This window comes from Chiloscyllium plagiosum, chromosome 6 (genome assembly GCF_004010195.1).
Source record: "Chiloscyllium plagiosum isolate BGI_BamShark_2017 chromosome 6, ASM401019v2, whole genome shotgun sequence".
NCBI classification, from domain to species: domain Eukaryota; kingdom Metazoa; phylum Chordata; class Chondrichthyes; order Orectolobiformes; family Hemiscylliidae; genus Chiloscyllium; species Chiloscyllium plagiosum.
The window spans coordinates 74785069-74800396 of NC_057715.1; the positions used below are offsets into that span (position 1 = coordinate 74785069).

Consider the following 15328-nt stretch of genomic DNA (forward strand, 5'->3'; position numbering starts at 1 on the left):
AGTTCCACCACTCTGCCTCAAGAGCCCTTTTCAAAAACTCTTGTCAGTGTTTTGAATCAACCTACTCAGACATGACATGACATATCTCCAGCACAGATGGATTCTAATCTACACCTTCTAGCCTTGAGGCGGGGACACTGCCAGTGTAACACAGAGCCCTTGTAGATATTTTTAATCCACTTGTTCAGAGATGCTATTGGAAAAGATGGGGCTTCCTGTCTCAGTGTTAGGGACACTACCACTGTGCCACAAGAGGCCCCCTCAAGTTCTCTGTATACCTTGTTTGTAAGTGAAGTACAGAGTTGAATAATGTCACATATGAATGTCATGCAGACCCTAAGTTCTGAACATTGTTTTGAATGGTGAAAGAATCAGATATTCTGAAAATTTCTTCAAATCTGGTTAACAAGTACTCACAAAATTTGAAGTAATATAACAGTGACACACATTTTTGTGTTTTAAATTATAAACAGTTTGTTGGGTTAGTAAAGTAAGTACAAAGAAAAGGCTATTTTAACCTACATAAATAGTCAAAAGAAGCAAGCTATACTTTTGCATCACTCAGCACTAACATATTTCATGTTTATCATAGTTGTGATCTGTGCAGTGAAGCTAATTTTAAAGTTAGCTTTGTCTAAGTGAAATTAATAAAAAAGAATCAGCAAAAATAATTGTTGAACAAGTGGCATTTTGAAAATGACCAACATTATTTTTAAAATGCAAAAATAAAACTTAAGTACAAAGCATAGCAATTTCATTAGAAATGACCAGGGGATTAGACTTACCGTATTCATTATGTCAAGAGGTTTGGTACTTCATGCTGTGAAACAAAGACCTTACGGTTATAAATTCAAATTTGTAACAATGAATCTGCTTGACATATATCATCAGAAAGTGATTTCTTTTACCAGAGCCATAAGCATTTGTATCCATAGGACAGTCATAGTTGAATAAATTTTACTCTAAGGCGCTAGTATTAAAGTAAATTAGTTAGCATGAGTAACCCACAAATTTTAAATGATTTGTTTTACTATGACACACAATTTATGAAGCATTCCACTTTTAAGTGAAGTGTTCACCTTGCATGAATACTTCTAAATACAACCATCCTTATTCATGTGTCCTTGGCAAGCTTGTAATGACAGTGCAGACTGAACACAGGGAGGCACTTACAGTACAAACAGGAGCTTAGCTGAAAGGGGTGATAAATTATCAAGGGCATCATGTGTCAGAACTGTTTTATAATGGATTGCGAAATCAACTGTGATACCATCCTTGAAGTAAACTTGGGTGCTCACAAATAATTGCAGAGGAAAATAATAACGTACTGTACTGCTGTTTTAAATGAAACATCAAAACTCTTGTAGCACAAAACCCATGTGATGGTAACAGTTATTGATGTTGTATTCTGAACAAAATTCAGAATTCAAGCCGGTAATCTCAGCTCCAGATCACCACGTAAATTCTTCCAGATAGTACCATCTTCAGCTGCTTCATCACTTCTCTTTCCTCCATCTTAAGGTCAGAAATAGGGATGCTCATTAATATTCGTTGGTGATAGCACACTGCTCAACAATCATTTGCTCTTCAGCAAACAATGATTCCCCATCTTGCTGAAACAGTTTGTGTCCATATGTAGCTAGATCTGGGCCATATTCAAGTTTGGGTAGCAAGTAATATTTGTGTCACTCAAGTATCAGGGAATAACCACCTTGTGCAAGGGTGAATCTAACTGTCACTCCCTTCGCATTCAGTGGCATTACCGTCAGTCAGTCCCCTGCTATTAAAATGGTAAACCATAGACGTGTTAGCTCCACTGCCCAGAAACAATCTGAACTAGCTGCCATAATAGTGTGACTACAAAAACAGGTCAGACGATAGGAATTCTGTGGCAAGCACACCCTTACTGTCCCCAAAACCTTTCCACCAACTATAGGTCTTAAGTAAGGAGTTACTGGAAGGTCCGCACCCCCCAACAACCCACCCTCCCCTCCTGGCACCTTTCCCTGCCACCGCAGAAATTGCAAAACCTACGTCCTCACCACCTCCCTCACCACCATCCAAGGCCCCAAAGGAGCCTTCCACATCCATCAACGTTTCACCAGAACACCCACCAATGTCATTTATTGTATCCGTTGTTCCCGATGCGGTCTCCTCTACATTGGGGAGACTGGACGCCTCCTCACAGAGCGCTTTAGGGAACATTTCCGGGACACCCGCACCAATCTACCCCACCGCCCCGTGGCCCAATGTTTCAATGCCCCCTCCCACTCTGCTGAGGCCCTGAGTCGCCTCAACTGTCACTTCCTCACCATCTGATGCCTGGAGGAAGAACGCCTCATCTTCTATCTCGGAACACTTCAACCCCAGGGCATTAATGTGGACTTCACCGGTTTCCTCATTTCCCCTCCCCCGACCTTACCCCAGTTCCATCCTTCCAGCTCAGCACTGTCCTCATGACCTGTCCTACCTGCCAATCTCCCTTCCCACCTATCCATTCCACCCTCCCCTCTGGCCTATCACCTCCATCCCCACCCCCATTCACCTATTTGGAGGCTCTCTGCCTGCATTCCTAATGAAGGGCTTTTGCCCAAAACGTTGATTTTCCTGCTCCTTGGATGCTGCCTGACCTGCTGTGCTTTTCCAGCACCACTCTAATCTGAACTCTGGTTTCCAGCATCTGCAGTCCTCACTTTTGCCTTATATTTTATGTAATCTGTTCTATGCAGATTGCATAACCATTATATTTCAGATAGAGATTTTCTATTTGTTATTTTCTATTATCTTGTCTTCATTTTAACTTTGAATTTTACTTTAAAAATAAAAGTGATGCTCTCAGGACTCACAGTTGTTATGGTGGAAATAAGGAGGCACAGTTGCAGCCAAAGCTGGATTTTGAGAAGCAGCTGCCCAATCCACCCCCCTACCCCTTCATTTTTCGAAATTGGCCAGGAGAGAACAGTAAAACACACAAGATTTTATGTTTTGTTGATTATTCCTGAGTTATCTTCAAATATGTGTTGACTGTGATCAACTTTGTCTCACCACCACCATTCGGAACTTCAATGCTGTTGGTAAATTATCAGATTGGTTGGTTGTCTGATGTCCACTGCTGGTGGATGCCTGAAAGCCCACAAGTTTTCTGCAGGTTATTGGAAGTGCGCTGAACAATGAACACAGTGCCTTTGCTGTTCAAAATCTGGTGAATGCATTTCATATTTGCTTTAATGGAATCCTCTTGTTGAAGCAGTTTCTATAAAGTAATTGTAGAAGGTCGTAAAGAATCCTTCCTTATTCGAGGGAGGGGCGGGGAGGATTGGAAGATTTAAATCTATTCTTCCACTAAATTATGTGTTGTAATATTTTTACAGATGTGTTGCTTTCAAGCCTTTCTTTATGTCCACAATTTTATTTCAAGTTAGAAATTAGGTTTTATGAAGTTAAACTATTGCATCTTGCTGTTTGTTTTTACGAGAATTGGAGACGAGGGAAATATAGCTGTATCTCTCTCCAGCCAAGTATCATCTCTTGTATTCCTGCTTGATGATGTAACTGTCAACCTGGATGTTTGACAGTTTTGTTCTCCTGCTCTTAAAGATTTTCCATCCATTTGTTTTGTTCTCTGAGGTGGTTCAGAAATTAAGAGCAGGTTTAAGCAACCTCTTATCCTTGTGACATTTTTGGCTCCATTTTTGGCCTTGTATTTCAGACAATCCTGTAGCAAGTTTGATTATTTAAGATTTTAAGCCCTAGTCTTATTGCCTTGGTAAACTACATCTCTGTCAAAGTAGTACACCTGTGTCAACAACTGAAAATCCTTGACAATTGGTTATTTCCGGCCAATCGCCAGTCATAATCATAGTCATGCAGCATGGAAACAGACCCTTTGGTCCTCCAGTCCATGCCAAACATAATCCCAAACTAATCTAGTCCCACCTGCCTGCTGCTGGCCCTTATCCTTCCAAACCTTTCCTATTCATCTATCTCTCCAAATGTCTTTTAAATATTATAATTGTAACCACATTCACCCAGTTCCTCAGGAAGTTCATTCCACATGCGAACCACCCTCCGTAAAAGATTCTGCTCATGTCTTTTTTAAATCTCTTTTTTTCTCTCTCACCTTAAAAATGTAGCCCTTAGTTTTGAATCCCCCATCCTAGGGGGGGAAAAACTACCATTAATTCTTTCTATATCTCTCATTATTTTATAAACTTCTACAATAAAATCAGATCTTGATTTTGTTGAGTTAATATATTTGGTTAATATTTTAGTGATTAACAAGAGATTTAACGTGCATAATACATAGGTAGCTGTTCTAACATACTTCCTCGCAGGAGAGAATGTTTGCTTGCAAACCAAGGTGTCTCCCTTGTGTTTCTGAATCATTGAGGAGAAAGTGAGGTCTGCAGATGCTGGAGATCAGAGATGGAAATGTGTTGCTGGAATGTGTTGCTGGAAAAGCGCAGCAGGTCAGGCAGCATCTAGGGAACAGGAGAATCGACGTTCAGGGCTAATGCCCGAAACGTCGATTCTCCTGTTCCCTAGATGCTGCCTGACCTGCTGCGCTTTTCCAGCAACACATTTCCATTTCTGAATCATTGACTTGCTCAACAGTGGAATCCCCCTTCCATAGTGATGGCTTGTGTTTTGCTTTGTGCCACAAGTTTCTATTTGCTGTATCAACTTCACTTTGCCTCCAGTTGACAGCACTTCTGACTTTCTCATAGGTTTAGACATTACTATCAGGGCATCAAGATCCTTTCATTGAGAGCTGTCAATGTTGAATGATGGCTTTTCCATGATTTTGCTCTCTATGTAGCCGAATCTCTGGTTGGCACAGTCATATGACAAGTATGCATGAGTTCTGCTACTCCATCTTTAATAGTCTGGAACGTCAGCTTATCACTAGCATGGTCCTCTTACGTTTCCAGTTCTGCCAATAAGACTGCCAGGTCATTTGGATGAGAGTCTCAATTGCCCTCTTGTGAATGTAAAAGATCCAATAACACTAACTGAGCAGGAGCTGTTCTCAGTGTCCAGTCTGACATTTATTTCTCAATATCAATAAAACAGATGATCTTAACATGTGTTTCATTTTGTGGGACTTAGTAAGTAGCCACCACATTTTTCTGTGTCGCAAAAGTAGCCTGTCCTGATTTGATTAGATTGATTTATTATTGTCACATGTACTGAGATACAGTGAAAAATATTGTTTTGTATTCTAGCCAAACAAATCAGACATTACGTAACTATGTTAGGATGATAGAACAAAATGTAGAATATAGAGTGACAGAGATGTACAGCATGGAAACCGACCCTTTGGTCCAACCCGTCCATGCCGACCAGATATCCCAACCCAATCTAGTCCCACCTGTCAGCATCCGGCCCATATCCCTCCAAACCCTTCCTATTCATATACCCATCCAAATGCCTTTTAAATGTTGCAATTGTACCAGCTTCCACCACTTCCTCTGACAGCTCATTCCATACACGTAGAGTTTGTGAAAGATGCCATATGACTGAAAATGCTTTCATTTTGGTAGATTAATGTTTTTTTAAAACCTGTTTTCTTTTTCACCTTTTCTGTTAACGTTGCTAACGTTTTGCTGGTAGGTGTTTTATAGAATTTTATCAAAATAGCTCTTGACACGGGGGCCTGAACAGTAACTGCAGGTTATCTTACATGAAGGGCATCACAACTGAGTCCAGCTTGCACTTTACGGTTCAGGTAACTGAATTAAAATTAGAACAGGCAAAATCATTTATACTCTCTGCTTACATACTCCCAGGCCTCTTGTAGACTACTTTTAACAATTTTTGCTTAGAGCTTATATTTCACCCAAAGGTTTTCTGAATTGTTTAACTCCTTCCTCACAATGAAATGCTTTTAGTTGTATGTTATTTCAATACTAACTTGAAAACAGTAACAAAAAAAATGACAGTGTTCTGACACCTCTGCTGCTGGTTTTCCTAGGAATTACTAACTTGGAAATAGTGAAAAAAATTGTACGTTTATGACTTGGTGAATGTTTTGCTTTTGTTTGCCTAGCACTTCTTTCTTTTCCTTCCTCCCTTCCTCCCTCCCTTCCATTGTGTGCCGTTTTTGAGTAGGACATACTCAAGTGGTATTGAATTTTAAGAGAAGCATTTACAGATGTATCAGAGCTATAACATTCATTGTAAATATTATAGATTTGTAAGCAAATATTAATTTGTCAAAATGTATGTGATTGCTGCAAGTTGTAGTGGTCCATTCAGAATTTTGGTTGTGTAGCCAATTTTTTTTTTAATTTTGTAGAAACCTGATGAAAAAGAACAAGACAAAATAAAGAAAACAGAAACAAAGAAAACAAAAGTCAAAGAGGCAAAGAAGGTCCTGAAGAAAAAATTTAAAGTGAATACGAAAATCACTTTCAATGAAGAGGGAGAGGTGAGTTTCAGGTAGAAACACAAAAAGTGGGTTATTTCTGTGACTTATTTTATTACACTAATTAAACTTTAGTCTGACATTTTATGTTGAACATATTTTCACACCTTAAATAAATTCTTAAAACATTGAACTGTTTCAAAGATGATGATATTGGACTTGAAATGTAAACTTTGTTTCTCTGTCCACACTTGCTGAGTTTTTCCAGCACTAAAGTTTTTATTTCAGATTTTCAGCATTTATTGTATCTCACTTTTACTTGAAAAAAAAATGAAGTGCTTGTTAAACAAGATGAGAGACAGCAACTAGTCACAAATAAATGTTTTGAATCATGTGGTACACATCAAGCAGTATGAATCTTTTCAGAAAGTCTTTGAATTTCCCTGTAGGCAATCTTTTCTCTGAAGCTGTCAGAAATCTTATCAAATTCTATGTCTTAACTCAACCCTCAACTGCCACTGGTCAATGATATGCCCTTTAATAATGTGCTTATGTTTTTAAAATTGTGAAGTACAGCCTGGCTACTTGTTAATATTCATGATCTTCATAGTTATCTTAAAGTCATGGAAATTATGTCAACAGTTAGATTATAAGAAAAGGATTTCTTTATTAAATCTACATTTAAAGCAATTACATCATGGAGTATTTGTGAAAAATCTAAATTTTTGTCATTGTAATGAAATTATTTGTTCCAAAATATTTGTCGTGCTTGACTAACTTGGGTCAATTTCATTTTAATATTGTATTGAATCATAACCATTCCATCGATAAATATTTGAATATGGTTAGTGAAACAGCGACAAAAATGTAATTATATTATTTGAGGTGTGGTTAGCTAGTATAGTTACTATTAGTTTATTCATACCATGATTGAATCACATTACAGAACATGTTATTTTGGAAATGATGTTTTTTCTTTCCAGTTTTTATCTTGTCATCCAAGCTCCACACTTCTTTTTATACCTAAAAATGATACCGATTCTGGCCAATTTTCCAATAATGCTGCAAATGTTGCTCTGTATCAACAATTGAGCCACGCCTTTTTTTGGAGAATGATGTGCGTCATTTCCTGCTTCCTGCAGTGTTCCCAATTCAGTAATGTAACAATGAGCTGATAAATTTAGGAGGTGTTGTCTATCCTAAGCATAAAGCACTTCAGCTTGTTGCTACTTAATTAATAGTTTAAATTGAAAGCCTAAGGTAGGATGCTACCAAGAGTTGGAAGGAGAGGGGAAAAACTCAAGGAAATCTTTGGGCAAGCTGCATCGAATGGAAGAGTTTTTAAGTAAGATAATGAAGAGAGGAGTCCCGGCAGCTACCCCGGAAGTTTGCTGGCAAATCATTTGGTGGAAAGTTGTTTAGAAGTGCTTGTGGTCAAACTCTGAAAGTGGCTTTCAAGATGCATGAGGTAATAAAAGATTATTCACCGAGGTTCTTGAAAGAAAGAGAAAATAAGGATTGCAGATGCTGGGGAGTCAGAGTCAAAACGTGTGGTGCTGGAAAAGCACAGCAAGTCAGGCAGCATCGATGGAGTAGGAGAGTTAACATTTTGGGTATAAGCCCTTCATCAGGAATGTGAAGGGGACTGACAGATAAATTGGGGGATGAGATGGGGATGGGGAAGGTAGGTAGGAAGGTGATTGATGGATGTCAGTGGAGGGGAGATGGAGCGGATAAGTGGTAAGGAAGATGGACATGTAGGACAGATCAAGAGGGTGGAGCTGAGTGGGAGGGTTGGATCTGGGATGAGGTGGAGGCAGGAGAGGTTTGGAAACTGGTGAGGCCAGTGTTGATGATGTGTGGCTGGTGGGTCCCATGCCACACGTCATCAACATTGACTTCACCAGTTTCCAAATTTCCCCTTCCTCCACCTCATCCCAAAGCCAAACCACTGACTCAGCACCGCCCTCTTGTCTTACCTGTCCATTTTCCTTCCTACCTGTCTGCTCCACCCTCCCCACCGACCTATTGCAGTTACTTTCCACCTGCATCCACTTATTGCCTTCTAACTTATCACCCACTCTCTCCCACCAATTTATCTCTCAGCCCCCTTCCCCCTCTACATTCCTAATGAAGGGCTTATGCCCAAATCTTCGAGTCTTCTGCTTCTTGGATGCTGCCTGACCTGCTGTGTTTTTTCAGCCTACACTTGAAAGCAGAGTTTCAATATGCATGATAAAAGGAAAGTTAGCACTAAGTGGCCATTTCAAAGACATTGCTCAACATTGTAAAGTGCACAAAGACTCTGAAGATGATGGCTAATCTGATAGTTAACAGTAGCTTTTAACAAGTTAAAAAAACTGTCTGAATAGGTTTCTAGTAAAGCCAATAGGAATGTTATCATCATCATAGCAAAAGGAAGCTGCATTGACTAAAAGTTTGGAAAAAAAAATAGAAGTGATGCCAAAAGACACAGTCAGTTTAAGAGAAATGTATTCCAAGGATTGGGAAAGCCAGAGCTATGTTTGGACACCAACTACGAGAAGATCCAACAGCTCTGAATGGGAGTGAGAGGAGAAAAGTGAATCAAAATGTTGTCTTGCTCTTTAGGAGGTCTAGAAGGTTCAGGGTGGGTGGAAATTGGAATAGAGAATTTAAACATTCTGTGAAATACTATCTTTGGAAAGGAGCAGGGAATTAGAAGTACTTCTGTTGAAGAGCCAAGCAGACAGCAGTTAATATCTTTTATGATGTGGAGGTGCCAGTGTTGGGCTGGAGTGAATAACGTCGGAAGTCACACAGTGCCATGTTGTAGTCCAACAGGTTTATTTGAAATCACAAGCTTTTTGAGCGCTGCCCCTTTGTCACGTGAAGTGATCGTCACTTCACCTGATGAAGGAGCAGTGCTCCGAAAGCTTGTGATTTCAAATAAACCTGTTGGACTATCACCTGGTGTCGTGTGACTTGTGACAATATTTTCCACTAACTCTGTTTAGCGTTTCACAGTGAATCAAAAGAATTTACAAGCAGATTGAGCTTTGGATATTCAAGGGGGGTTAAAATATCCGATTCAACATGAGACTGTAAAACAATAAGATGGTTCTTCAAATAACAGAATCATTCCTTTTTGTCATTTTACATGATAGCCAATATTTTACGATTGTGAATGTCTGTTGGAATTGGTTATTCAGGTGTTTTTTTTATTTTTAAGAAATTTTTTGAGTGCTGACGTGGGTTTGGAGGTTTAAACCTTGATCTTTTCTCTAGCATTAATGCTAAATGATAAATAAAAAGGCTATACCTGTCAGTGACAGTAATTTCTTAAACACTGAACATTGCTTCCATTTTGGTTTGTTGTTTTACAGGACTCCATTGTGTCCGACATAATGTCAAGTTCCTGCCACCCAAACACCGATTTTTAAAAAAGAAAATTCTGCACGTCCTGTTGAGCTCATTGTAGAAAGTATTTCACTTAAAGTTTGGACTAGAATTTGAATCTAGACCATAAATATTGTTCCAAAGATGAATTTAAGATGTTGATGAGTCAGTATTTTTGTAGTGGAAGTTGCATGAAGAAAGTGCGTTCATTTTTGTGTTCAGGACAATAACTTTTATCAGCAAGTGGTCTGACAATTTGTTCGTTAAGAGTACAGTTGGATCAATACTAATTACCAATAACACCTCACACAATTTCTAATCTGAAGGTGATTCAGCAATGGCCACTGATACAAAAGAGCAAAGTAGATAATGACCAGGATGATGATAAGGGAGGAATAAATGTGGAGAAAGCAAAAGAAAGGCTACGAGAAGAGGATAGATATGACAAAGAAGCATACAGAATGAAGATCAAAGAAAAACATCGGGTAAGTGTCATCTGGTATTTTAAAAATGGGACTATAACAGGAATATTTAAAATTATTCATTTGAGAAAAGACCAGCTTTGAAGTTTATGTTGAAAGTAGCATGAATAATGGAATGAACTGGACTCCATTTCATCTCAAACGATTGAGAAATAAATTATCTGCTTTTCTGATTAATTACATTTTCTAGATTTAACAAAAATCGTGCACGTAACTTTCAGTTTACCTCCGGGCAGCGTCATTTTTTTAATACTTTCCTGTTGTTATTTTTATCCCATTTAGCTGGCATTGCTTGGAAATCTGTATTTTATAGTTGCCTTTGAGTCCTCACAGCTCCCTATATTCATGTGCAAAGCTGGCTAGGCTGTATTCCGAAGTGCAGTCTGCCAGAGATTTGAGAGAAACTGGTGTCTCAATAGATGCTCTGCATCACCTTTCCGACTCTGCATGTCAGTTCCATTGTTCTCCACTTCCCCACCCCCAAACCTCCAGATTTGTAGTAGAATTTTCCCTTTTCTCACACAACAAATCTAACTTTAGATCAATACAGATTCATTTAAGCATTTTGTAAAGAAAAGGGTCGGATTTATTTTTTTTCCATCTCTGAGCAGATAAAAGATTAAAGGATGAGGACTGTGAGCAATAATGAACACTTTTAGCTTTAATGCAATGTTTATAGGCTTTAGCTTTGGAAAATGTACTCTCAAACTTTTGTATTTTTTTTGGATTAGTTTCTTGTTTGCTGGCAAAGATTAGGGTTGATTAAATATCTCCTTGACTCCCTGTTGGTACAAGTCAGAAAGTATTCCTTCTCTGAGTGAAAAAAGGTTTTCAGTTACCAAGCTGCTGATGTAATTCTCGGGCGAAGCTGAATCTAAGATCTGATTGAACTGTTACTTAAGTCTTACAGCATTGAATTGAAAATTTGAAAATGACATCAAAAAAATCCAAGAAATGCTCAGGTCTGCCAGCATCTGTAGAGAGAAATTCAGCATTAGTGTTGCAGACCTGTGGCCTTTTGTTAAAATAGTTTGTTATGAAAATGTGAGTGTACTGTACCTTTTAAGAGAATTAAAAGCTCGCAGAACTACGTCACAGCACTAAGTGTTCTGAATAAGATACAATGTAATGTGTGGTCCAGCAGCTAGGGTAGCTGGTTGCCTGGAGACAAAAACAGATTTGAGTTAGGCCAATTAGTTTAAATTATACCCCCAAAAAAACCAAACTCCAATCAAGTTTGAATTTAGTATATTGACAATATTAAAAGCCAATGGCACAATCCGATGCTTTGAGGTATAAGACTAGGAAAAATTGAACTATTGAAGGAGAACTCCCAAAAGACCAACAGATGTAGACTGCTAGTCAGAACTATCCAGAGAAGGAGTTTGTACAGAGAAAAACATCAACACAGACCTAGAGAGCAAATCCACCAAGGAAAACATAAAGAGAAAATTCAACTGCTGGCTTGTTTTAAAATTTGAATTTTCCAGTAAATGTTATTCGGGGGTTTTGCCAGGCTGGTATTATGCAAGGAAAAGTAAAAGATAGGTTAGAGGAAGGAATTGTAAATAGTTGTTAGTTAATTATTCTCTGTTATACTTGTAAAATTAGCAACTTTATTTCTTATTTAAACTGTTCTTAGAATTTCACTGATTACTGTATGGGATAAATCTTTTCTCTGCTGGTTTAAATTAAGCAGGAGGGTTTACCCAGTGACGTAACAAGTTCTCACGAAAAGTCTGGACCTGAAAGGTATCTCTGCCTCTCTTTCCATAGATTCTGTTAGATCTGAGTATTCCTAGTATTTTCTGTTTTCAGCATTGCCATATTTTGCATTGGATCCAGAAATCCAGAGTCTGCATGAATTCTTTTACAACTAAGTTACATTTGCATTTCCTTCAAACACCTGATAAGAGTTTCTTTGCCTCATGTACACCACAGACTCCCAAGTCACATTGAGAGGAAACACATGGCAGCTCAGCAGCAATTTCTCTCCTTCCACAGGTTAAGGAAAATCCATTCATTGGACTTCTCCATTCTAATTAAGGATAAAGCACAAAATATAGTTATTGTCAGAGGTTGTCTGCTGTTGAAAACTAGAGTATGATGCTGGAAAAGCACTGTAGGTCAGGCAGCATTCGAGGACCAGGAGAATCGACATTTCAGGAATGAGGCTTGTGGGCCCAGGGGGCTGAGAGAGAAATGGGAGTGGAGTGAGGGGGGAGCTGGGAATGCACTAAGTAGATGAAGGTGGGGGAAAAGGTGATTTTGATCAAAGAGGAGGGTGGACCAAATAGATGGGAAAGACGATGAACAGGTCAAGAGGGTGGTGCCAAGTTGGAGGGTTGGGACTGGGATAAGGTGGGCGGGGAGGGGAAATGAGGAAACTGGTGAAATCAATATTAATCCCGTGTGGTTGCAAGGTCCCTAGGCGGAAGATGAGGTGTTCTTCCTGCAGGTGTTGGGTGCTTAGGGTTGAGGATGGAGGAGGCCCAGGACCTGCATGTCTGGTGGATGGGGAGGGGGAGTGGAAGTGTTCAGCCATGGGGCGGTGGGGTTGGTTGGTGCGGGTGTCCCAGAGATGTTCTCTAAAACGATCTGCAAGTTGGCGTCCTGTCTCTCCGATGTAAAGGAGACCACATCGGGTGAAGCGGGTATAATAGATGACATTTGTGGAGGTAGAGGTAAATTTCTGTTGGATTTGGAAGGATCCTTTGGGGCCTTCGACTGAGGTGTGGGCACAGATATTGCACTTTCTGCAGTGGCAGGGGAAGGTGCCAGGAGTGGGGTGAGGGCTGAGGCGAGGCATGGATCTGACAAGGGAGTCGCGGAGGGAATGTCCTCTTCAGAATGCTGATCGGGGTGGGGAGGGAAATATATCCCTAGTGGTGATGTCTGTTTGTAGGTGGCGGAAAATGATGTGATGTTTGCAGAGGTTGGTAGGGTGGAAGGTGAGGACCGGGGGTTTCTGTCATTGTTGCATTGGGAGGGTTGGGTTTCAAGGGCAGGCGTGCGAGAAGTGGTGGAGATGTGCTGGAGGGCATTGTCAAACACGTGGGAGGGAAATTGCGGTCTTTGAAGAAGGAGGCCATCTGGGATTCTCTGTGGTGGAATTGGTCACCCTGGGAACAGATGCGGCAGAGGCAGAGTTATTGGAAATAAGGGATGGCGTTCTAACAGGAGACAGGGTGGGAGAAGATGTCCTCCAGGTAGCTGAGAGAGTTGGTGGGTTTGGAGTAGATATCCGTGGTTAGTAGGAGCCCGGGGATGGAGATGGAGTGGTCCAGGAAGGGGAGGGATGTGTCCGAGATGATCCAGGTGATTTGAGGTCGGGGTGAAAATTGAAGTTGATGAACTGTTCAACCACCTCGTGGGAGCACGATGGACTGCCGATACAGTCATCGATGTAGCAGAGGAAAAGGTGGGGTTGGAGCTGGTGTGGCTGCAGAAAATGGACTGTTCCACATACCTGGCAAAGAGGCAGACATAGCTGGGGCCCATGCGGATGCCCATGGCTGCCCCTTGGACCATCACCTGGACCATCTCGCACACCTCCCTCCCCCTCCTGGACCTCTTCATCTTCATCTCTGGCAACTGACTTACCACAGACATCTACAAACCCATGGAATCCCAAAACTACCTGGAACATCCCTCCCATCCTGCCTCCTGTAAAAACGCCATCCCTTATTCCCAATTCCTCCCAACTGTTCCCAGGATGACCGATACCACCATAGAAAATCCCAGATGGCAGCCTCCTTCAATGACCACAGTTTTCCCTCCGATATGGTGGTTGATGCCCTCCAGCGCATCTCCTCCACTTTCCGCACCTCCACCCTTGAACCCCACCCATCCCAATGCAACGAGGACAGAAACTCCCGATTCCATCATTCCTGATGAAGACTTATGCCCAAAATATCGATTCTCCTGCTCCTCTGATGCTGCCTGATCCTCTGTGCTTTTCCAGCACCGCCATCTCAACTCTGATCTCCAGTATCTGCAGTCCTCACTTTCACCTGCTCTTGAAAACTGTTCAAATCCTAAGAAAGGTAATAAGACAGAAAGTTGAGGATATTTTAACTTGAACTGGCTATCTTAGCTTTCTTAATTTCCTTTTTATATATGGTTTTAACTTCAATTTTTATACACCTTTAAGAAGCACTCTGTGGTATTGAGCCTTCAATAAGCTATTTTTTCTTAATCTTACCCATTAAGACTCTTGTCATTCAGGGTTCTTTAATCTTGCTCCCACCTTTTTGCTTCACAGGAACATATTTGCCTTGCGCTACTTCTATTTCATCTTTGAATGTTTCCCACACATCTAACAGCTTTATCTACAAGTGGCTTTTCACCACACTGTGTATTCATTTAAATAGCCGTAGGTTTAGGAATCTGACTTTTTTTGTTCTGGGAGTACATTTGTTCTGAATCCTTTCTTTTATCTCCTTGAGTACTCTGCACTGCTCTGACATTCGTTTACCTTCAGAAAGTTGTGCTCAGTTCATTTTTGACAAATCACATTGATCTTGCTTCAATTCAGTACCTTTAGTCTTGGTCTCATTTTGTCCTTTTCTAGACTTACTAAAGCCAGTTGAATTATGATCACTGCAGCCATGTTGTGATCACTACCCCTTCCACCTTTCTAGCTTGATTTCCAAAAGCAAAATCCAGCATTACCACCTCTTGTTTTATGTGTGCTAAATATTGCCTGAACACAAACATTTTCCTACATGTATTTAAAGATAATTGTATCCCAACAACTCCCAGTGAATCAAAATCTCCTAGTATTATTGCTAAATTGTTTCAATGCTGTCCGCAATTTACCTTCGTGTTTGCCATTCTCCTTGGATTGGCAATCTAAAGTATGTTCTTGGGTTTCAGCTAAGTGCCATTATAGTACAAATTGGATAATATCTGTTCCAAATGTCGGCCGTGTTTACTGGAATCACTGATCATCTCCTATTCCTACGTATTCATCCCAAATCAGTCAACGCCATCTGAATGTATTGTAGCTGTCACAGGCATTTGTATACTTGCGGTTGTGCACCATCCATCCATTAAAAAAATTCTCTTAACAGCCCTGAGCGAATTATCTCCAGATCCC

The 15328-nt window shown here is 40.3% G+C and overlaps 1 protein-coding gene across 2 annotated transcripts in view; it reads left to right on the plus strand.

Annotated features, from left to right (window-relative positions):
• The window catches only part of ddx10 (DEAD (Asp-Glu-Ala-Asp) box polypeptide 10), a 246547-nt gene that overhangs the window by 148409 nt on the left and 82810 nt on the right, over positions 1-15328 (plus strand). For both annotated transcript variants that reach the window (XM_043691861.1, XM_043691863.1), the window contains 2 exons: positions 6299-6430; positions 10072-10230. In XM_043691861.1, coding sequence (XP_043547796.1) covers positions 6299-6430; positions 10072-10230 — 291 coding nt within the window. The remainder of the gene's footprint in view (positions 1-6298; positions 6431-10071; positions 10231-15328) is intronic.